This window comes from Amphiura filiformis, chromosome 18 (assembly GCF_039555335.1).
Source record: "Amphiura filiformis chromosome 18, Afil_fr2py, whole genome shotgun sequence".
NCBI lineage: Eukaryota > Metazoa > Echinodermata > Ophiuroidea > Amphilepidida > Amphiuridae > Amphiura > Amphiura filiformis.
The window spans coordinates 48,969,541-48,994,615 of NC_092645.1; the positions used below are offsets into that span (position 1 = coordinate 48,969,541).

Here is a 25,075-nt window from a genome sequence, read left to right on the forward strand (position 1 = left end):
ATCACAAAATATTAAGTAACCTTAATGGTCTGCGTCTGCGTACTGGCCGTATGCTTCAACATAGAAATTCTAATTTTTAAGATATTTTCTCAAAATATCATGAGCTATCTCTAGAACCACTGAACCAATACTAACTAGGCTTGTTTGTACTCATTTTAATGCATTTTCCATGCTGATTCCATGGACAATTCTATATTTATACATTAATGCTTAGGTCATTTCAATGGTGTTATATTCATTGTGGAGACAAAAACATTATTTAAATCTTGTTTGTGATATTCTGTCTTAGGGGATGATCACTTCTGGCCTCCGTGGCCTTTTGATCATCTCCATGTCATTTTACTTGTCTTTTTTGTCTTTTCGTGTTTTTTATATATTCTTTCTTGTTGTTTAATGTTGTTGTTAATATAGATGATGTAGAAAATAAAGACTTATTATTATTATTAATATGGTAATGAACATTTATAATTCTGAAATTTTTGAATTTTAAAATTTATTTTGAAACTTGTCTGCAGTCGACACCCGCGTGGAAAGACTTAGGTCAGCACAATTCTACAACTTCTTCCACGAGGCAACGCTCTAAACAACATTCTTCGTGAATCCATTCCTTGATATCGTTGAACGAGGCTCGCTTTACCACATCTCTCAGTTTCAGGAAATCGAGAGCATCTAAAATGAAAAATGAATAAAAAAAAGTAAGAATGAGTTTGTGAAATAACATATCAATAATATTTTATTGATATTTTTATCAGATTTCCATAAACAACATTTTTATATCAGACTATTCAAAAAATATATCCTCATTTATCTGTCTAAGGCCCCGGTGCTCAATGTCGCCGATTAACTCTGCGTCGTCTCGGAGCATTTCGATGGCTCTCCTGCGGCTTGCAGTTTAAAATTAATATAGTGTAGCCGTATCCCTGGTTGCGAAATCGCGAGTAGTTATGGGCATCGAGTTCGCAAAATCTTGCCATCTTCTTGTTCTGAGGTTTGTCATTCATTACTCGAAACCTTTATATTATTTATATTAATGTTTATTGTAGTACCTACTTGAGTTTACTCACCGTGAGCAATTTGCTGATCAGTCGATATAATCCGGCAAAGAATCAACGTACTCAAGGACACTAATTTGTAAGGCTATTGTTGTCAAGTGTTAAGCCGGAGAAATGCAGGAGTTGGGCCAGGGATCGATACAAAGGGATGGGCATCCTAGTATTACGTAACAAACCGGAAGATGTAGCGTAAGTCTAGACAATAGGCGCCATATTGCAGGAGGGTTAGAGTTCATAGAGGAAACGTTAAAGGTTAGTAGATTAGGTCACCCAGGCACATCACTAAATGTGTTTCACGAGTTGTAATACCGACAGGTAAAAACATTGATTTCTTAAAATTCTCCCAATTTTTTTAAATTACTAAATAAGGTTAGTACTTCAAACCATTCTTTGGTGAATCTATGCAATATGACGGTAATTTTTGAAACATCTATGAATCAATCTTAAACATCTTCATGATACACCTGTCAATTATTTTTTTGCGCATGGTCAAAGCATGCTCTTACACTATCCACAGACTATCCGGTGGAAACTTCAAAGCAACGATCATGCGTTAATATTTACAAAATGGCGAATGATGTAGCCTAGGTCGAACAATAGCGTGACGTAGTTTCCGCCATTGTTCCTATGCACTTTCACCCTCCTGGTTGGGCCGATCAAGCCGATGAACGGGTGCCTGAACATGGCTTTTCATCGAGCAGACACACATTTTGTTAGTGCATATCGCAACAGTATTTTATTTCTCGGCATATGTGCATCGGCGTGGGTCTGCGGCTACGCCGAAGAGTTAATCGGCGAGATTGAGCACCCAGGCATAAAGTACGATGATGTGTCGCATCTTCACAATCTACAACACTATACTACCCAGCACGACAGCAACGAAATATTATCGGCCCCGGGGATAGGGGGTACCCAGTACAAATAACCATGCGAGGATGCACCGCAAACATGTATCTCATTATCAACCTTGTGGTATGTTAATGACCCTTTTTCTAGGCCATGTTTGGTATACGGATGGGTCTTTTTTTAATGTTCTCATTTCTTTTTTAAATAGCCCAATTTTGACTCCATGTAACCAACGTTTTCAAAATGTACCCAAAATTTTCAAAAATCTTGACTTTGTGTGTATATTGATGAGCCGTAGCTTGGATGGGGGTTACTCAAATTTGGTTTGGGTGTGGGAGGTGCCACTAAGAGTCTGAAATGAAGAACCAGATTTACCATTGGGCCAGTTGCCCTGTGCATCTTCCTTTTCAGCCCAGAAAACACCATACACTGGCTTTCATATTGCAAATTCACGTTAATTTTGGGTTAAAATAGTGCGCTTCGTGCCCAAATAAATTGTAAAATATGCTCGATTCCATCTAAATTCAGTTTAATGCCGGCACTGTCGATCTTATAGTATACGTAAACCAAAACTTGGCCACTTGAGTGCACAATCTGCGGCTTTCCTCACATCACGGTGAGTTTTCGGGGCCTCCAAATTTTGGGCTGGCCAAATTTTGGGCTGGCCTAGCCTCCCCCTATCAATGTAGACTTATCACTAGACCAACTTTCAAGAAATACAAAATTTGAGTACCCCCATCAGACTACCGGCTCACACATTTTAAATGAAGACAATTTTGCACAGCGTTACCGTAAACAATCAAGGCCATATCCATTCAGAAAGTCGAGAAGTTCGGTAGAAAAGTAATGCAATAATGGGCCCTTCCAGTTCAAATCCATACGTCCCTAATAGAAGACATGACCTTAATATCCCTCATAGAGAGTGTGAATTTCAAATGGAACCACCCATTCAGGGTCGTCAAAATGGGTTATTCCAGTTGAAAGTCCTATATACCCCTTATGGAAGAGATGATCTTAATCTTCCAGACAGGGAGTGTGAATTTCAGATGGGATTTATTGAATAAGCGACTCCATTTGAAATCTACACCCCTGTGTGGATAATTAAGATCATGTCTTTAATATCGAATGTATGAATTCCAACTGGAATAACCCCGTTTATTAATAATTTTGTCAGTTTAAAGCGAGTCGGAGGGGAAGCGTGACTTATCTGTGTTTGCGCTCAGATGTTATAGCTTATAAAATATACATGTCGGGATAGAATATCCGAAATCAAGGTGTGCATCCTATTATGTTAGGGATGAAATCAAATCTCGACCGGCGGTTGTCCCGCCTGTTCTGTCCGGTTTCTATTGTTCTATTTTTCACTTTCATATTTTTTATTACCCGAAATTATTACCCCCTTCCCCCTCTCGCTCTCTTTACACTACCTGATCCCTATCAGGTACACTGCTGTCCATCTACTTTGTAGCTACTCTAGAGTACCCACGCAGGTACTCTAGAGTACCAGAGTACGGCAGCAATAGGATTCTGGTAGTGTACCGCTTTGTGCGTAACTTAAAATGACAACAATTATGGACGGCCTGTTGAAAGTGTTTTACTTTGCAAGTTATTGTTTTATGGCCCGACTCTACGGGTGGTGCAAAATGAGATTATGCGGGTGTAAAATTGTTATCCCTTGGTAATTTTACACTTCCAAAGCCACAGATTATACAGGATTAAATTTCAAATGGGGTTAACTGAATGGGTGACTCCGTTTTGAAATCCACATCGCCTGTGTCGGAACACACTGCTTTTTCATTTTGGACAAAATTAAGTCCACTTTTAAATCAAAATCAAAGAAAATTCAAAGACGATTTTTATAATAATACATGAATCATCAGTGCATGACTAGGTCCTTTTAGTAGCTTTTGTGTGTATTTTTCATCATTAGGTTTAATTTTGTGTTTTAAGAAGTCATAATTAAGTAACGCTAATCATAATGAGCAAAAATTGATCCATGAGATTTTTCCTATGCCAATTGTGTATAGGAATTTCATGAAACGGATGCATATTTTCTTCTATTTCGAGAAAGGAAATATATATAAGGAAATGGTCAGTGCCGCAAACATGAATTTGTTAACGAGAAAGGACTATTCAGTACAAAACATAAATTACGGTAAAATATTTTGATATACAGGCTGAGTCAAAAAGAAGTAAACTCATGTTTGAGGGGCTGTAACTCGAGATCTGCAAGGAATCTGCTAAAAATAAAAATACCAATGAAAAGAGCAAATTCTACATGTCTAAATAAAAAAAAAGAATTGTTGTAATTGCTCACAGCAAACTAAAGTTATACTCATTTGAATACAACCACCCATTTTTGTAGCTGCACACGGCTGATTGATTTTCATCCATTTCAATTTCGACGAATCAGCAACGTGCTAACAGGATTTATTGTTGAAAAGACAACTTTTGCTTTTAATCAATATTCAATAAAGTCCATGACGGTAATATAGTTTATAGGGATACCAATTCTTTACGAACGATCCGGAAGAAGCTTGATTGGGGAATGTTGGGTAAAGGATTGAGCTGATCATTGGTCTTGTTGTAACGCATGTCTAACTCTAGCAATGTTCGTTTAAATCACTTGTGATCTAGCAATTCGTGGTCTGCCTGAAGCTTCCGGCTGTCTGTTCCTTAGTGTCCCATGCACATTGAGCTTGTCACATTCTTATATAGTGCTCCCTTACATGAAACCCGGTTAGCTGTAGGGAATTGGAGACGAAAAGGACGCTGAACTTCAGTGGGACTCTTAGCTTCGTGATACTTCGTCGACAGAAACGTGCGCTCCCGTGCAGTAAATTGTGGTGCCATGTTGTCATTTGGCCCATTTTATTATAATGTAGTGCAATGAGGTACAATTCATATTGAAAATAGCCCTTTTACATGTAGGATTATTGATCGAAACCACACCTGTCACAGAACTTTATTTGCATTTGAATATCGCGCCTTACCAATCAATATAATAGGTAGGCCCTACTTGGGAAGTGAAACCATGTGCAGCTACAAAAATGGGTGGTTGTATTCAAATGAATATACCTTGCGTTTGCTGTAAGCAATTGCAAAAAATCTTTTTTTTATTTAGAAGTGTAAAATTTGCTCTTTCCAGTGGTATTTTCATTTTTAGCAGATTCTTTACAGATCTCGAGTTACAGCCCCTCAAACATGAGTTTACTTCCTTTTGACTCAGCATGTATGGGATGATTTTAACACCACTTCTAAGTGTTCAAATACTTTTGGTGATTAGTGTACAATGATGTATATTTACCTCTACCGTATAGGCGGCAAGCATGATCAAAATCGCTTTCTTGCGTCTGGGTGTTGCATTCCGTCTTTCCACCAGCCCTATATGAAGATAGAATAAAAAGAGGAAATTGTGTAGAAATTAATGAAAAACTCATTGTTATAGTTTTTTCATATTAGACTGACACCTCTTGCATATTGAGAATATGAATGGGTATGAATAGGTTTTATATGGTTCACAGGGCTTGAAAGAAGTTGGTTATGTGGATTAACATACTTAAAAGTGGGGAGATTCAAAAGGCCAACCAAAATATGATGTGTTACGCGTGTTCTACTTTTACTGTAACAATTTCATCATGACCAAAATATAACTGTTTAATGCTATAGGCCTATAATAAATGTTCCAAAATGTTCCAAACAATACGCTTGGAATACAGGTAAATATAATAAACACAGCCAAAAAAGAAAGTCTCCAGTAGTTCCATCCCCATTTAATCAGATTCTGATGAGTTTATGGCAAAATAATTTATATAATAATTTTCTATACACTCTCCTTCGAAGATTGATACCAAATTTAATATCAAAAGTTTAATCATCGTGAGCATAGAAATATTTGTTTGGAAATTCATGCAATTTTAAAAATGACATAGCGAATTGTATCACGTAGCAGAGCTAGCGTGAGTGCCAAGAATTACGTCGCCTGAATAGGCCGGCAGGTTAAAGGTTTGCCCATGCATGTCAAAATGCAAATCAAATACCCCGCTCTTTCAATTGTGCGCAGGCAAGTGTACAATGATTCCTGTACGGGCATGCTTCAGGCCACATAATAAGCTGATACCATGCATTGATTTTTGCGTGGTCAATTCGTAATTTGTCATTTTTAAAATTGCACGAATTTCCAAACAACGGCTCCTTTGCTCATGATGATTAAACTTTTGATATCAAATTTGGTATCAATCTTCGCAGGAAGGTGTATAGTATAGAAAATTATTATATAAATTATTTTGCCATAAACTCATCCGAATCTGATTAAATGGGGATGGCACTACTGGAGACTTTCTTTTTTGGCTGTGTTTATAAATATATATCAGCAAAGGAACAAAGCACAAACATGTCTTTGTAATACTAATATCAATAATACATGAAAGTTATTGCGTCCAATTTGATTACGAAAACCATAATGTTTTGTTATTATGGCCTGTCGCCGCCCAATCGATTTCTACTGGTTGTATGAATGCAACTCCATTTACCTCTTATGGTGTATGGAATGACAGAAAACTTAAAATGAGGTGTCAGGTATAAACTGTTAAGGTACTATAGGCTAAACAAAAAACAAGTTTGTTTTCCGTAGACCACGCACATTTGTTGCAATGGTCAAGCTAAAAATGCATTTTTATTTTTTCCCCGGTTTTTTTCTCGTACATTTAGAAAAATAAACGACTGATAAAGAAGACTGTTAATAAACATAATCATCGCCGCTAGATTATATTTGCACAGGTGTCAAGAGGGCGATCCGTGGTTTGGATTCCAGAGGGAGTGTGTCTGTAAGAGACACAGCCATCAGAAATGGTCTAACTCTTATTGCGCGTATTGCAGTATATTTCCCTCTTGAACAAAAATTGGCAGAGCTGGGAATCGCACCCAGGATCTCCATGGTGTGAAATCTGTTTGAATCTAAAATCCACCAAGCTGTGCGAAGTGCGATATTAATCCTTGATATTGCTTAAGGTTAAATACAATTGATTTTCAAGGCTTAATTCCAGAGGGGCGTAAGTTAATAATGGAAACAGCCATGCAGAAAAGAATGAACTCACGCGTACAATAGTGTATCAATCTGAACTAGGGCCACGGACAAACCGCGGCTCGTGAGTCATCCTATAGGCCTGTGTTGCAGGGATAGGGAAGGGGCGACCATGATAGGACCATATGGGCTGATGGGGGGGTGATTGTGGGCAGCCGTTTTCGGCAATTTTCCTTTGGATTTTCTAAATTTTCAATTTTTAATATTATCCTGGATGATATCTGTCGTGAAATAAATCAAAGCTTCTATAGGCTATAATAGGTATAGTATGCCTATTTATACCCTGATTATGCTATATATAGGCCTACAACAATAACTACAACAACAGTAACAAAACCAACAACCAATATTTTGTTAATCTAATTTGTAAAAATATATTCATAGGCCGCGCCTATTAGACTAGTATAGTCTAAAAATTCCTGAATTACATAATGAAAAAAAACGGGCAAAAACAATCAATCGCTGCAGTCAGAAAAAAAGAAACGAACAAGAAAAAAGAAAAAAGTGAGAGAAAAATAAAATAAAAAGCTATAAAATAAATGGAATGGACCACATAGGGACTCGAACACGTACCAAAGTTTTCCAGCTCAAAACTATAGTATTATATAGTCGAACGTGGGTCCGACGCGCTAACCGATTGAGCTACTGAGTGACCTGTGAAATCGATTGATCTCAAACTGACTATTATATATGGAATAGTGCATACCAGGCTCTTATGATAAACAATCTCATCACCGCTGTAAATGTCGGAGGTATCGATGGCGAAAAACCTCGATTTTTGCAAAAGTAGCTTAAATTTGGAGTGAAATTCAAATGGTAAAGGGATCGACATACTTTTGAGAAATAATGTAGGCAGTTAGAAATCAAAATTAACGTTCCACAATCCAGATATCGATAATGTAACATAACAGTGTTTTGTGGTACAAGATTCTCGAAAATTGTTCCCAAAAACGGGCTAATAAAATTTAATCGGTACTGTATTTGCTTCTTCCCCATGGCAACATTATTTCATTGGTCGATTTGTAGTAAAATACAAAAAAGGAGAAAACAATCACTCGGCGTGGTTTTATACGGAGCGAATATTTGAAAAAAACTGCATGGAACGTGTTTTTGATCTTGTGAACAAGGTACGTAAAAATGATTTAAACGAAGGATTTTCAAACGGATTCTAAAAATTTGTATAAACACACAAAAATAATGTTAAGATACATCTATGCACCAACATTTGACTCAACTTTTCAGTCAACTTGCACGCAACTTGCACAAAACATTACGCCGCAGATATTTCCCGTCTTGTACAATGTCATCATCGTATTAATGTCTACATTATTTATTTGATGTCTTTTCTAGCTCGGATAATTTATACATAAAATGTTTCTTCCATCTTTACTAAATCTTTTTTATATAAACAAAGGAATAAACACAACTTCTTGAGGTTTATGTTTTATATAGTACTTCCGCTTTTGGACAAAAATAGGCGGTCATAGCATGATAGTAGACCGTACTACTCATGATATCATGGTGGGCTACAGCGGCATTCGTCATCGGGGCACGGCGTTTTTAAAATACGTAAAAAACAACTTGAGTATTCTGTATGTAACTGCGGCGTGGGTTCGAGGGCCACCTCTGCCGAGCTGAAATTCCCATTTAAAAAAAAATCGTATTAGGGAAATGGGACTGGGCGAATTTATGTATGACGAAGAGAGGAGTGAAGGTGGGCGTGTTTACCACAACTGACATCACATGCATCCTATCACGCGAGACCGAGCACTACATGTATAAAACCATGGAGCTATTAAAGATGGAGAGGCAATAGATTATGTAACGCATTGTTCACTTGTGCCGATTTGAAATCTGACAAGCTATTCATCGAAAGGTACCTTTTGTTTGGGACAAAGGTAAATTAAATCGGTAAGCTGACCCGACAGTGTATTAACGCTTTACCTAGCAGGCTACTGTCAATAAGTGATCAAACGAAAGTCGCGTGAAAGCGCTTACTGGAACGAAAAGTACCCTTTGTTGTCATACCACCCAAGGGTGTGATTGAGTAGCCGTAAGCACAAAAGGCACACATTAGCCGCTGATGCAGTTCGTTGTCACCCCACTGACTGTAGGTGCTTCATTTAAATAAATTGAATGCGCTTGCTGAATGATTACACATCAAGGCTGCCATGTCTGCATGTCTAGTACTGTATAAATGGTAATAGCTACGTATACGTGTAACATATAATAAGTATACCGGTAATACCGGTATATGCCTATATAAAAGTTGTTTCACAAATTGACATTTTATTTTATTTTAAGAAGGAGAATGTCATAAACAGTGCCGTACTGAATGGGGGGCAGCTCTTTTGTGAGAGGTCTTGGGAGGGAATGAGGGAGGAAGAGGTGAAAGAGGGGACATGAAGTATGAGAGGGGGGCTGGAGGAATAGAGAAAAAGGAACAAAAAGTATGAGGGGATGGAGAAGGGAAGGGAGATAAGAAGAGGGAGTGATACTTTAGCAAGGAAAGAATAAGTACAAAGAAAGGAAAAGAAAGGAATGACAAATAAATGTAGGCCTTATAATAATTATTATAGAAACTAAACACAGCCCCCCCCCCCCCCCCATAGGCCTAACACTAACAGCACTATAGGCATCCATTCGATGATGTCAATGGCTTTATGCGTTACGTATTTAAAACGCCCAGTCAGATGTATTTTACATCTGCCAAGCACAAGTCACCCTATTTCGAAAATTGGACGTTGAATGTACACTCTCATGAATATTGACTGGCAACATTTTCCAATATGTCAGCGCTGAAATCGGACACAATAGAACAATAGACCATTCAGTGCGTTGTATAAAACCAACGCTCTGCAGGGTCTATTGTTCTATTGTTTCCGATTAGAGCGCTGACATATTGGAAAATGTTGCCAATCAATATTCATGAGAGTGTACATTCAACGTCCAGTTTTCGAAATTGGGTGACTTGTGTTTGGCAGGTGTAAAATGCATCTGACTGGACGTTTTAATTACGTAACGAATAAATGTATTGACATCATCAAATGGCTGGCCAGTGCTGTTATGTGTTTAGTTATTATATAGGCCTAATAATTATTATTAAATGTATTCATCATTCCTTTCTTTTCCCTTCACTGTACTTATTCTTTCCTAGGCCTAGACTTTATCACCCCCTCCCTTGTCCCCTCTCACCCTCCCTCTCTAATTCCCATCATTTTCCTTATATTTCTAGGGTGTCCCAAAAAGAGGCCCCTCATTGCGCCCTCTTTTTGACTATTTCTGAAAAGTTGATCAAATATATTTTGGTATGTAAAGACACCTTTAATTGTTAGCTTTAAACAACCAAAACAATTATTTCAATCAGCTCACAACTGTTGAAGATATGCCCTTTTAAAGACAAGTACCCGTTTTTCACTCTGTCCACGGATAGCAAACATAGTGGATGGGATGGGTCATGCTGTGGAGTGGCCTGCAAGATCACCAGACCTCACACCAATTGATTTCTTCATTTGTGGCAAAATCCAAGATCTTTGCAAACGTATTGCTGCTATATTCGCAAGTATTCGGCGCACAAGGTTGGTACGCAACGCAATTGATGCAATGAGGACTAGGGCTGAAACCTGTATTCGTCAAGGAGGCAACCTGGTAGAGGCAGATCAGCACAGTAAACTCACATCAAAAGAACCAAAAACAAACTAAACAACCCTTTTAGGGCTACCTTTTATTCCAAAAAGAGAATTGACTAATGTTGTCGATAAAAAGAAAGCAAGAAACAATAAAGTAAGAAAGCAAGAAACATAATAAAACAAAAAGCCCGGGACAAAAAGGCATAAAATAACCGAGAAAAAAAAAAGTAATTGCATGTATAGCAAAAGAAATCCCATCCCACATAAATTTTGCCCAAATTAATGACACTTAAGAAAATCCATAACCCATAAGCCCACCGGTAAAGCCCATTCACTAAAATAAAGTTGTTATTTTATAAAGTTATCATCGAGGAATGTTTTTGTATTCATGCATGGTATATGCACTTTTCAATCTTTGAAGTAGCCAAACCCCCTCCGTGGACAGAGTGAAAACCGGATACATTTCTTGAAAAGGGCATATCTTCAAAAGTTATGAGCCGATTGAAATAATTGTTTCGGTTTATTAAAGCTAACGGGTGAAGGCTTCTTTACATACCAACATATACTTGATCAACTTTTCTAAAATAGGAGAAAAAGAGGGCGCAATGAGGGGCCTCTTTTTTTTTTTTGGACACCCTGTATTTATCTACTTGTCTTTATTATATGTTTTCATTTCTCCCTTACTCCAGCCCTCTCTCATTCTCCATATCCCCTCCTCCCCTCCCAAGACTTCTCACAGGGCTGAATCTGCCCCTTTCCAACCCCCTCCCCTCTTTGGGTACGCCACTATTTCTATACCAATCTCCTTCTTATATAAAATAAAATGGAAATTTCTTAAAAATAACCTTTATAGGCCTATACTTATAGTTACATGTATACGTATAGCGATTACCATTATAGTGTAATATAGATATGTGGAAATGGCAGCCTTCATACAATCTAATGTGTAATCGATCAGCAAGAGCATTCAATTTATTTAAATGAAGCGCCTAAAGTCAAGTGGGTGGTAAAGATGGTTGCATCGACAGCTAAAGCCTCCTTTATAGACTTCAGACCCACACAAGCACACATTTGGGATACGTGGGAACAATGGTACCACTTTACACATGACTGCCCTTACACATGACTGTGTTGTGGTCACTTATTGATACTCGCCTGTTGTGTAGAGCGTTAATATGATGCCGGATCAGTGACCAATTTAATGGCGGAACCTCTTTGTTCGAAACAATGGTACCACTTTTATGAATAAATGTCGCAACTTCTAATCGGCATCAAACGAACAAAGCATTATATAATCTATTGCGACTCTATTTATATTAAAAGCTCTTTGTATAAAACTACCTACCAACTTTTCTTAACCCTACTTACAGGATACTTACCATCCCGACCATGGGTTAAGTATGTAAGATCTTTTCATCGCTTGTGCATATAACGCCTCCTCATTTGTCTTTTTGGATGTTGCGTCTAAGTTTAAAGAGAAACAAAAGAAAATTCTTTTTTTTTCAAATCGTTATTAAATGGAGGTTCAACCGGTATTGAGTCTCATGGTAAAAAGCCCAGTCATATGAGCAAACAGGTGTGGAAACAGTGGATTTCAGCATAGTCGGGAGGTCTAGCACTGTGTGTGGGGTGGGGGAATACGGGTCACAGGGTCATCATCCCTATATCTTCGTGTCAAAAATTGCCGTGATAGTACGGCGAATCCTCTGGTTTTTCAAAAGCTACGCATGGCGATTTTGTTCGAGATATGCCGAGTGACTCAGGCAAAGCATACCATATGCACACGATATGAGATACCACATAGCCTGCAACAGAGTTTCTATTCTATGTTTTTACGATTTGCGCATGATCAAGTACCCCATAGGATATTGCCACATTACAAGAAAATTCGATTTTTGTCAGGTAAACCCCAGGTTTTGTTTCCAACACACTAACTGGAAATGCAATACACTAATTAGCGGGGTTTGTTGTTTGCTGTGGATATATTTTACTGCATTTTATCCGTAACGATTTTGAAATCGTTCGTAAAAATTGTGATACATTAAACTGTTTCAGAATCACAATTATATAAAGGAACACGTGTACAGAATAAGCTAGAATATTAAAGCACAAGTCTGTACAATGTACTATATCAACACACTATAGGCCTACCACTTTCTTTATCTGCGTCAATAATAGAATATTAATTTCAATCGAATTGAATACTTCTCTCCATTTTGAGTTTGTACTCCACCACTGAGCGATCTAGCGATCGATTTCTAGCCAATCAGATGGGACTCCTTTTCTTGCATTCGGTGAAATACCAATCGCCCGTCGCTCACCAACGGAGTATTAAGTGTCGACACTGTGCGGGTGTGTGCCAACAGTGGCTTATATAATGCGTGTTATTTAGTTGTAGTTGCTGATTTGTAATTTTGATTTTGGGGGTCTCATTATTGTGTAAACTTGGTAAATATGTTTAGGCCTATAAATAAAGAGCGCGGCCTGTCTACTGTGTCCTATTAGGACATCAGTCAATGTGAGACATTAAATGCGAGGATCCAGAAGATACATGCCTGAGAAAATGTATAATAAATGAAGAAATGGAGCTAAGGCAAACTGATAATAAAGGAGAGAAAAAAATCGGAACCATTCGGATTCGAACCAGATTACATGTCGTTGAGTTCACTACCACACGCTACAACAGCTCATGGGGGATCGGCCGGCGAATTCAAATTTAAAAAGGCCCCCAAAAATAATAATGATTTGTCTCAAAGCTCACTAGTGGTTTGAAAACAAATGCGAAATGCGATTTTTTTTTATTTTTGCCTTTTTTTATGGTATTTTGAGACTGGCACAGCGCTCTCGCGTGCAGCGTATACCTTATTGTAACGCCTATAACATGACCGACATAAGGGATAAGTATTAGAAATTGGCGGTAAACCATTTCACATCTTCACAGCATATGGCTACTTTTTATTTTAAAAATCAGATTATACCAGATTTTGAAGAATAAAAATAGTATACTCTTTTGGTCCGTGACAATCAAATATCATGACGGAGTTCCCTTACTAACGGGACCTCTCCTACACTGCAAAACTCCGGTGTTAAATTTGCAACACTGAGCTGGTGTTATACGGCTTCTGTTGCTAATCACGGTGTTATATTAACCATGTTAACACAATCGGGTGTCACTGCAAAAAACTGCTGTGTTAAAAATCTAGATCTAACACTACACTTAGCTGGACTGCTTAGAGTTCAAAGTTATGCTGTTACAATATTACGATCTTACCATGGTTACACCAAATTTTTAAACCACAAAGTCTGGTGTTAACACAACACCGGTACCCATTCGTGTCAGAGGAGGCTTAAAGGCATTCCTACAATGCACTATGATTGGGAAATTTGATCAATATAACCTAATTTTAAAGGCAAAGTCTCCATTGCCACACACACAAAATAGTAATTTTAAAACTGTAGCCAACGAGCTAATAGTTAAAACTTATAACTTATTTGAATTTCTTACAGGAAACATTCATATTGTCCCACTGCATTAATTTTATTCATAAGTCTCAATGTTTTGAATGTTAAATAAAAGGATGAAAACACCAGATATTTGCACACATCCCAATGCAAGGTATGGTCAACTGTGCCACATGTGTACAAAAGCCAGGCATACCAGGGTCAGAAACCCATTGGGTTATGGGAATGCCTTTAAACATCCTCTGCATTCGTGTGGTCCTCTCGGAATACTGGGAATGTGCCAAATGAACACAAGCAGAGTCAAATTTTCAGCAGTGATAAATTGGAAAGTGAAATAACACCCAGCAGTGTAAACCTTTAAAATCTTAAATTAACACCAGGAAAGTCAAATTAACACCCGCAGTGTCGAAGACACTGTAAATCAACACTTGTGGGTGTGTTCCTCCCAGAACACTTTGTCGTTGTTAAAATTAACACCGTTGGTGTTACTTTTGACACCGCGGAGATTTTGCAGTGTAGTCTTGTCTCTTTGGTTGAATATTATATTATAATATTTACCTGATAAAAAACCTGCAACCATGGAGAATCCCACGATGCATAAGAAAATGGTCAACGATATCTTCATGATTTGTCAGTACAGTATCCTATAAAACGAAATGAATATCAAGCATTGGTATGATCAAAACTGTAATGTAGATGTATCACTGGGTACATAATTATTTACACTACACGTTTTTCGCAGTTGACTGCATTTAATGAGAAGCACTTTGAAACAAATTACATTGATTTAGTAATTGCAATTGCACCCAGAGGTATATTGTACAAAAACACTGTCAATTTATGTGCACAGCTGCAAAAACTATGAGAGAGGAAGAACTAGAACTATGAGAGAGCGATATCTCGCCCAACAAAGTGCTGATGAAATACCAAACCTGTGTTGTTTATTTGCAGCAATATACTAGCTGATCATACATTTTTTGGCTCTTTGCACCTTACGATTTGGTCATTTTGGGGAAAATGCCAAAGAATTTCGACCCAGTTCAATAGTACATTGAGCACCTCGCAATGGTCACGATAAGATTGTAATAAACCAGCCTTCTTCACTGACCAATCACAGACGCTGTAATAAAGCCTTTACAAGTCCATACTTTGACCCGGTGCTTATTATACTTTGATTATAAGGGGTTGTTTTGAATGACAGGTGAGTCAGGGGTCAAAAACAAAATTGTTACCTTTTTGACCTCAGCACATGTGTATGTATGATGTGCCATACAAAAATTAACAAAACAATACCTTAAAGTATCATTTTTAATGTTTTTTTCTTTTTTCATTATCTTTTACCATGTTTACAAGCTACAACTATTTGTACCGTGGGCGTGTCTGTTGCCAGGTCATTAACAGACGGTCAGACCTTGAATAATAAATTTTGTGGCTTTACATAATGCATTGCTTAAAGCAATTATAGTAGCCTTGGCCCAAGGCTTTGTTTCTATAAGTCACATGTGGGAAAGCATACAATATAGGCCTATTCAATAATTGCTTTATATGCCCCCCCCCCCCGTTGTGTTGTCTCATATCCCTGGTCAAATCCAGCTTGCAATAAATATAAATGTGCTGATATTAACTCATGGTCGTTTCTTTAATGTTTACATGTAAATGGCTAGCATTGCACCCGGGGCATTGCACCTCACATCATTTTCCATACTGTTAGATTACATACATGTAGGACCAAAAATTGTGTACTCACAAGAAACTGACCAAATCATAGATCCAAACTCAATATCCTACAATTGGTCTTAGATTACATGCATGTAGAGTGTGGCACCAAAATAGTGTCCTCGTAAATTATACCTTTTATGTCCTGTTTGGAAGATTTTGAAGTTAATAATTTTGGTATATAGGCCTACATGAATTTAATTTTGAATTTTTGATGATTCATTAACACTACTTCATAACGTACCATGTTAACTGTAAAGTAGGGCCTATGTTAAATACAAAATAATAGGCCTATGGTATCTTGATAATGATAATCATAATATGCCGCACACCTCTTATAACTTAGTAATTTAGGCATAGGCCTATACAGCATACAGCCTACATCGTGAATTTTCTCTGCAAATTAATTTTACTGTTCTAACCATGTCAAAAGACTTGGTCAAGTCTAAAGCAACACAGGGTATACAATATAATGTCACCCATGTCAACCTCATCATCAATATAAAATATTGACATCGTATAAGGTACCACGGGCAATTCGAATGATAATACAGATAAAAACAGGTGATAGGTATCGAACTACACACCTGTGCCTCTATCACCTTAAAGCTGTCCCAAGTCTCATCCCTGAATAAACCAACCGAGCTTAACCGTAAAGGTATAACAATTGATATTGTTAAGCTTTATAGAAATCAGTTCAATGTCTAAATTGGACACACCTCAGTGATCCGAATACATTAATGTCCATATTTGTGGAATATAGTATTGGCGAGTTGTGATTTACTTTGCAGAGTTTTTAAACTACGTTTTAAAATACTGCAGCATTCTCTGTGTGGTAGCATGTAGGCCTATAGTGTGGCGTAACATGTTATGGTGTGTAGGGCGGGTTGCTTGTTTTAGGGTGCGCTTATCTTTTAATATGGCCATTTGTGGCATATTAAAAATTGATCCGTTGTCCTATACAAAAACAATTTGGTTTTGAAATATTGTACACATTTCACGTTAAAACGTCATCAATTATGCCTGCCGAAAAATGTACATTTTCCTAATTTTTGCCCTTGCCTTGTGGTATTATTTTCTTAGGGTGATTGAGGTAAAATGTTTGACTGAATGAAACATTTATGTAATATGAAGGTATATGCTGAAATTTATCTTTTTATTGTTTTTCTTTCTTTCTTTTTGTTAATGATAAGACACAAATATATCCTAAACCTAACCCCAACCATAACCCTAAACGTCGCCTTAACCTGTAACCTAAGTTTTAATCCTAATCCTAAACCTAGCCCCAAACCTTATCTAACCACTGACTCTCTGAATCCTAATTCTGACTTCCAACTCCTCACCTATGCACACATCGCAACCCTTTATACTCACACACGCACATCCCAAACACCCCCTACAGCACCCACATCAATAAATCCACACTCCGTCGACTTCAAACACACCCCTACCCCGGGCTACCCCCAAATACCCCATTCTGATCTAACTCTAATTCTACTACATAGGGCCTGCACTTTGGCTCGACATTTGAAAGGGGCGTGAATTCATTTTGGATACGCCCTATTATATTTAGGTAATACTCGACTCACACACATTCCCTATACGGTTATACATGTACCACATGTAGTAAATCTGTCTGCTTTATCTGTATTGTGCCGTTCTTAAGCAAATAGTTAAACACGATTTCATCAAACATTATAACAATAGCTCTTTTACAGTGTGCAATCATCCCGGGCAATAATTGGGCAATAATAGAGGATGTGCGTGAAATTATTGATTGGCTCCATACAAAGGATTTGAACCGGTGTCCTTCACCGTAATCATGGCGCAATGCAGTGCATTCAATCAAACGTTGTCGTCAACCTATTTGATCGTATAATAGTGCATTTGTTATGTGTGTGAGACGAGCTGTCGCAGTAGATTGCAATAGCTTCTAATCATGCCTTTGTTGAATGAATTTGAGTACTCCGCCATATTTACGGTATGCTACGTCATAATCTAGGTGATTATTTGCATTGGATGTCTTGAATACGCTGGCGAAGTTGTGTAATAATCGGATTAATGCTATAACAATAGGTGAATACAAGTTTTGAATATATCGCGTTACAAAGCCCCATTCAGTGATACGTCATAATCTATGGTGATTGTTTGCATTGGATGTCTTGAATATGCTGGCGAAGTTGTGTACGGTAATAATCGGACTAATGCTATAACAGTAGGCCTAGGTGAATACAAGTTTTGAACTCAGTTTAGAACTCAGTCGTCAAATGATCATTACTGACTATATCATTGAAGACTGAGTTCCACAGTCTAGTACAAAATCTAAATTTTGATGATTTTTACGATCGTCCGGATGAAAAAATCACTGAATGGGCCGTTAGTTCCCTCCTCTCCTTACCCTGGCAATATGAATCAAAGAAAAATAAAGAAACAATTAAATAAAACAAAGAAAAAAAAAGACAAAAAAAGGAACAACAAAAGAAAAACAAATATGAAAAGTTCGAACAATATTTGGTTTATAAAATTAATGTGACCGTGATGAGGCTCGAACTCACCAGCTTCCGATTTAAAGTTCGAAGCGCTCGTGCACCAAATTCTGATGCCTTACCAAGTGAGCTATGCTCCTGAGATACGAAATAAAAATAAAATAATACACTGTATACCTGCTTGTGTCGGTAATTGATTTGCTCATATTCCATAATGGTACAGTGCAACAGAGCAAAAATGCCCATAATTTAAAAGCTATATAATTTATGAACAATATACACTACACATAAAAATACTAATACAAGGGCATTTCAACATAAGAATCCAAACAATTAAGTACCAACATGCACAGCTTTGTCCTTATATCACATTTTGGTTTTTAACAAAATGTTATCAAACCTCTACTGTGATTGGCAGCTGCACAAGGCATCTCTTTGATAGCTGATAATGGCCATCCATTCAGCAAGTGGCTACTAACTGACCTTGACAGGCTTGAATGAGCACTGTCATCTGCTACAAAACCATCACACTCTAGGTTTGACAATGGAGTGAAAGACTATTGTTATTGATTAGGCGCGGATTTTAAAAGTACAGCTCCTATGCGTGTATAGCAAAAAATTGGAATAGAATGTTTGGAGTCATGTAACTAAAATACTAAATGCATTCTGCAAAATGTGCTCTATCTGACCAATTTATAAAGCATTTCATTAGCTTTAATTTGACACATTGTTTGACATGTTTGGAATTATGGTAAATCATTAAATAAAATATTTATTAATTAATCAATTATGTCAATTAATTAAAAATTTAATGCAAATATGCATATTTTCTCTGACAGAATTGTAGGATTTGACAAGAGCCATTTTTCTTGTAAGTTTGATTCTTATAACATACCGGTATCGTATTGCGTCCCATTATAGTTACAGAAAAAATACGCGTGCAGGACACACATACGTACACCTACACACACACACACCCAAAGGATCGTACCGTTTTACAATCGTATAACATTCTTTGGCGCTAGTAGTAGTAGTAGTAAATTCCAATTTTCTTTGCTTTACCTCACTTGTTCTGCTCAAAATTAAAAGGGACATATCTGACAGTAAAAGCTTACATTTTATGGAAATTATGTTTAACTATTTGTTTAAACAGCACAAAACAGATAAAGCACAATTACTATACATAGGACTATACATGTATGGTATGACAGGGACTGTTTAAGAATATATCATTAGATTTATGATATTTACTTCGAGGACTGTTATATCAAAAATGTTAAAAATATCAAATTTTAATAATTTGTCATAAAATTTGTATTATATCATAAATTTCAATGAAATTTATTTGATCTCAGAAAGACATTCTTCGTATTCAGAATGCAATTCGATATGTCTGATGTGCTCTCATGTCCCACAAAAAATACTATCAAAACGCTCAAAACGCTCATTCCAGATCCCTTAAAGTCATAATGTACGATCTTATAATATGAATTTGATTAATTTTTTTCAAACCTGATTTTTTAGCATATTTGTAATGTTTACAACTTGCACCTAAATGGAATCAGCCAAATTGCTTGTGTTTGTAGGTAAATAGAGCAAAGTTCGACATAAAGTCATAATGTCCTCCCATAGAACTGCGTGTTAAACGGCCAAAATAACAAGCAGTGTTTCTTTCACTTTTACCTTATTATTTCAGCTCAAAATTAACAGAAACCATTCCCTATAATTATTACTAGTATTATTTCAGCATTTTGAGTATATAATGACAAATTTAAAATTTGAAGGAAATCGTACATTAATTTTTCTTTTCTTGTTTTATTTATTTTTCTTTGATTTATATTGCCAGGGTAAGGAGAGGAGGGAACTAAAGGAATATTCAGTGATTTTTTGATTTTTTTTCATCCCGACGATCGTAAAAATCATCAAAATTCAGATTTTGGATACTAGACTGCGGAACTCGGTCTTCAATGATAGTCAGTAATTTTTATATTTTGGACATTACTATGACTATCATTTGAGGACTGAGTTCTTATGATCCGAGGAGCAGTTTCAGACAATTGCTTGGGATTATTGGGGCAGAGGTTATCTTTTGAATTCTTTCATGACCACTGAAGCATAGTCAAACCTGTCAAGGACACTCGCCGTGAATTGAAAGACCATGTCACTCGCCACAAAAGAATGTCAAAGGTCATAAAACACCAATTTGGTCATTTGGTGTCTTCTGCTATCTAAAGGCCTTATATGGCTGATTTTGTACCTTTTGTCATTGTCATAGATGTGCTAACAAAGCTTGCTAGTGCAGTGGTTCAGCCGAAAGCCGTGTGTCTAAGGCAAAAAATAATGCATTTACGTGAGTCTGTAATTTATATACCGGTACTGACAGTATATAAATAAGCTACATGTATTTGAATGGGGCTTCAACTTCGTCAATACTGTCGTTTTCCTGTTTTGTTTTTTTGCCATTTGTTTTTCATTAAAAACATTTATAAACGTAACAATTTGATTTTTTTTTTCACTTTCGCTGGGATCACTGAATGGGACTTTGTAGCGCGGATTATTCAAAACTTGTTTTTACCTACTGCTATATATATAGTATTAATCCGATTATTACATAACTTTGCCAGCGTATTCAAGACATAGGTTATGTAAGGGATAAACTGTACATGGCTATAGAGGCCCTGCATGCTTTTATTGATTGGCTCCAAACAAAGGATTTGAAAAGTGTCCTTCACCGTAATCACGGCGCAGTAGCGTAACAGTCCATTCAATCAAATGTTGTCAGTGTGCGAGACGAACGATGTATAAATCTGGAGGGCACATCATCACTTATCATGCTTATTGTAAAAAGTTTGTCCAATGCATATACTGTGTGTAGGCCTATTGTTCCCGGGTATTGTCAATGCAATCAAGCGAACAGGTATTATATTTTGAAAAGGCCGCTATAGTATATTCACATGGGTGTCTTGAATGGCCAATCATATGGGACATAATCAAATTGCAGTGACTGCTTCCTTTGTTACCACATGTCAGTCATCTTGTGATTATTGGACCATGTAAACCTGCAAAAAACGAGCCAAAGTGCAGGCCCTATGTAACTCGACACTAAATTCTACTAATAACTCATCACTAAATTACTCTAAAAATAATTATACATGTTGGAATATAGAAAATTGGTTGTCGTTTTTTCCAATGTATGCCCAGCCTACTTTATCGAATGGTTTATAGTCCAATAGAGGCTGAAAGCGATATTTATGAAAAAACGCTAGCTCCAGATCACAATAAGGCTATTGAACAGTGTATAGAATAAGCCGGTCCCTGTAAATTTTGGCAGTAGAAAAATGATCTGGGCAGTATCGCAGCCAGAGACTAAGGTTTTATACATTAAGCGTATATTGACAACCTACATTGAGACCCCTTGAAATGATGATAAATATATCGACACTGAATCCAGAGCTGCCCAAAGTGACACATGTTTTTAGTTATGAAGTACTGCAATGGACTTTTACCAGGAAAATGTGGATTTATACTAATTCAAGACACCAATCGGAAGAAACATAGTAACCACTGTGCAACGCTTGTGTTTGGCCTTCTTATGTGTGAAATTTCGAGGCAAGGCGGTGAGTAAAAATAGTAAAATCAATGAATTTATGCTAAAAAATTCGATAACATCAATTCTGTAGATATGACATATAAAGGCAAAACTCAGCACTAAAGTGGACGTTTTGAATAGGATGCATGTACTAAATACACACAAATTTGGGTTTCTTCGCTAATGGAATGGGTGTTGAAGTCTTTTTCGTTAAAAAAGTGGGACATTTTTTAAATTTTGAAGGACAAAATTGCAATAAGAAATAGGCGTTTCCAAGCTTGCAAAATTACGATGAATTGTGTGCACAAACGATACCAATTAAGGCACATGCCTTACCCTCAAGTTGAAAGTAAGTACCGTAATTATTTATATAGAGTGTCCAACATATTAAGGCGAACTTCTGGCGAAATCGATGCAAAGTCAATTCATTAGAAAGTGCGTGAGCAATAATGTAACATCAAATATACACGCCTATTTACATAATTTCCTAAGACCTTACACAAGTGATCAGGCTCAAATATAAAACTAGAGAGTTTGGTCATTGATATGCACCGTCAATTTTGAACCTATGATCAATATTGCTAGGCAAAAATTCACAGCAAACATGGCAAATTTCTCTTATTTCGGAGATATTTGAAACAAGACAGCTCGACCCCTTAAAAATGTCCTAATGTTAATGTTTGTGGACCAATGTCTTTTCCATTGACATAAGCGTGTGTTTTAATACATTTTAGTACAAAATTGATATGTAATTCATTTTTTCGTTAAATCCGCCTTTGAAACCGTTCTTCTTTAGCGACAAAAAACAAAATATTAAATAAAAGAGCAAAAACTACTTGTTGTGGTTGAAAATTAATTGATAGTAAAAATTATAGTATCAAATTCAAATAGAACTATTATAATAGTAGCTAGCAAGGTCTAGGCCAGAGCTATTATAATAATAGTCTCCACACAATTAACCCGGCTCACTACCGATTGATTACCAAGTCTAGAACAACGATGCCACACCCTCGCTGAATATTTCTACGGTACATCACAAAAATAATATACAGATAAATTTCACTGAAAAATTGTACTCTTACTGAAGGCTTATGTTATGAAAAACATAATTGGGAATACTAAAGTCTATTTCGTCAATTACTATAGGCAAAGTTCAAACACACAAATTATTCGGTGTTCTGACTGTCGGCATGGCGTCACTTGCGATAGATCGCTTCTTCCCATTGGTTTCTTTTGCCGAGATTTGGCTGTTCCATCTCGCCCCCTCGGATATGAAGGGGACACTTACCGGTACCGTTGCACTCAATGGGGGAAATCACAGAACTTGTCATAAAATAAATAATGAAACACTGAATTCCAAAAGTTCGATTTCTTATCAGGGAAATCAACTTCCAATAACTCCAAAGAACATGCAAATTGGTATTTTCTGTGCTGAGTAAAATGACTTGAACTAAAAGGCCCTATACAAACCAATAGGGATTTCGCGAGTGTGTCCCCTTTGACAAACGTAAGAAGTGGGTAAGTGCAATAGATGGAACAACCCCGACCGAAAGATCAGTTCAACTACAAGTAAATTGTTTGATCATAATTATAAATTGTTACTAAAACAAAATAACACTGTAATTACAAAACAAAGTGTTTTGATGACTTGGATATAACTTTTGCCCGGAACTTAACCCGGCAATTAACTCAAATCATATCTATTATCCTGCATACTGTGCGCACATCTCACATTCAAGACAAACTATGATACAACGAAATACAATGTATTTCAACATAACTCAGTACGAAGTTTTGATCAAAACACAAATAGTGATCAAATTTATCAAACAATTTACTAATTTTACACCAACCATGAATCAAACAATGTTGTTTCACTTAAACTACTTTTCTTAACCCTCTCCACGCGGGTGTTGACTACAGACGACAATTTTCATTTTTTTTAATTAAAAAATTTCAAAATTGTACATTTTCATAACCATATTTGGAATCAGCATAAAAATGCATTAAAAATGAGTACAAACAAGCCTAGTATTGGTTCAGTGGTTCTTATGATAGCTCTTGATATTTTGATAAAATATCTCAAAACTTTAGACATTTTATGCTGAAGAACAAAATAAAATAAAGTTTCAACTCACACTTGCTGGAAGTTAAAGGCGAATACTCTCGGACTCTCTCAGTTTGGTCTTGCTGGTTCGTTGGCGAGATGGTTACAGCGGTGGAATGTCCAGGCCATAGCAGGTACTCCTATTTTTTATAGAATCTTGGGACTAAATTTCAAGGGGTACCAAGAGAGGGAGCTATTTAACACAAGAAGAGTTTTTAAAAAGAAAGTTCACGCTATGACTAAAGATATTCCACCATAGACCCTAGACAAAGTTCCATGTTCACCTAGCGCCTAGAAAATGTTTTATACTATTTGCATTTCATTACAATTAGAAACATTGACAAGATTCATGAAGAAAACATGGAACGTTTGAGTTTTTTTTTATGTTAATCAAAACATTCTTTTCGCGGGAATACCTCTTAAGGGAGTCCAAGCGTGATATAATTCGCAAATATCAAATAAAAAAGAAGCCAGAATTAAAACCTAATCAATTAGGTTTTCCAACATTCCTCGTATATATTTCTCGATCTCCGACGGGGCCTTTTACACACACACATCACCACCCCTTCCCGACTTGTGTATGAAGCGGGGACACACACACATAAATTGTGTTTTTAATCGCTACACCGAGGACAAAATGGTCGATTTAAAAAAAAATTGATGGAATAATCGACCATTTGGGGTCATGACCTCACACCTGTGTAATGTCCCCGGATTTTTTTATTGCATTTTAGAGCTTTTTAGCCATAGGGGATGCAGGTCTCTACAACCGGGGACGTCCCCGGTTGGCAGATGTCCCCATTTAATTTTTTACTATCCAACCGGGCCCACATTAGAGAAATCACCACACACCCCTACCCCCTACATAGGCCTACAACATTAGCCAAATTATAGTAGATAGGCCTACATAAAATGCATAAGCATAGGCTTCTTTGTCTCACTCCAGTGAAGTTGGAATATTTGTTCTTCCAGACTTAAATTCACGACACTTGTAATAAAAATTTTCTGAAAGTTTCTGAATTTTTCCTGTAAAAAAAGGCCTCCTCAAGCTTTCAGCAACCTTTTTATACTTTTCATTTATAACGGATGAAAAACTGTCAACACC

General features: G+C 36.9%; 1 protein-coding gene across 1 annotated transcript; it reads right to left on the minus strand.

Moving 5' to 3' along the window:
* Window positions 1-24,080, minus strand: LOC140139496 (uncharacterized). The gene is made up of 5 exons (XM_072161229.1): window positions 24,002-24,080; window positions 14,631-14,716; window positions 11,990-12,074; window positions 5,206-5,282; window positions 1-669 (listed from the first exon to the last, which is right to left on the minus strand). The coding sequence occupies exons 2-5, from the start codon at window positions 14,695-14,697 to the stop codon at window positions 542-544; spliced, it is 357 nt and encodes a 118-aa protein (XP_072017330.1). The 5' UTR covers window positions 14,698-14,716; window positions 24,002-24,080; the 3' UTR covers window positions 1-541.
* Window positions 24,081-25,075: the final 995 nt, after the last annotated feature.

Excerpts from the sequence above, each read along its gene's own strand:
- LOC140139496 (XM_072161229.1), bottom strand. The coding sequence starts at position 14,697 with ATGAAGATATCGTTGACCATTTTCTTATGCATCGTGGGATTCTCCATG. Across the intron at positions 12,075-14,630 it reads GGTTGCAGGTTTTTTATCAG|ACGCAACATCCAAAAAGACA; the intron begins GTAAATATTATA and ends CTTTAAACTTAG. Across the intron at positions 670-5,205 it reads TTGCCGCCTATACGGTAGAG|ATGCTCTCGATTTCCTGAAA; the intron begins GTAAATATACAT and ends TTTTCATTTTAG.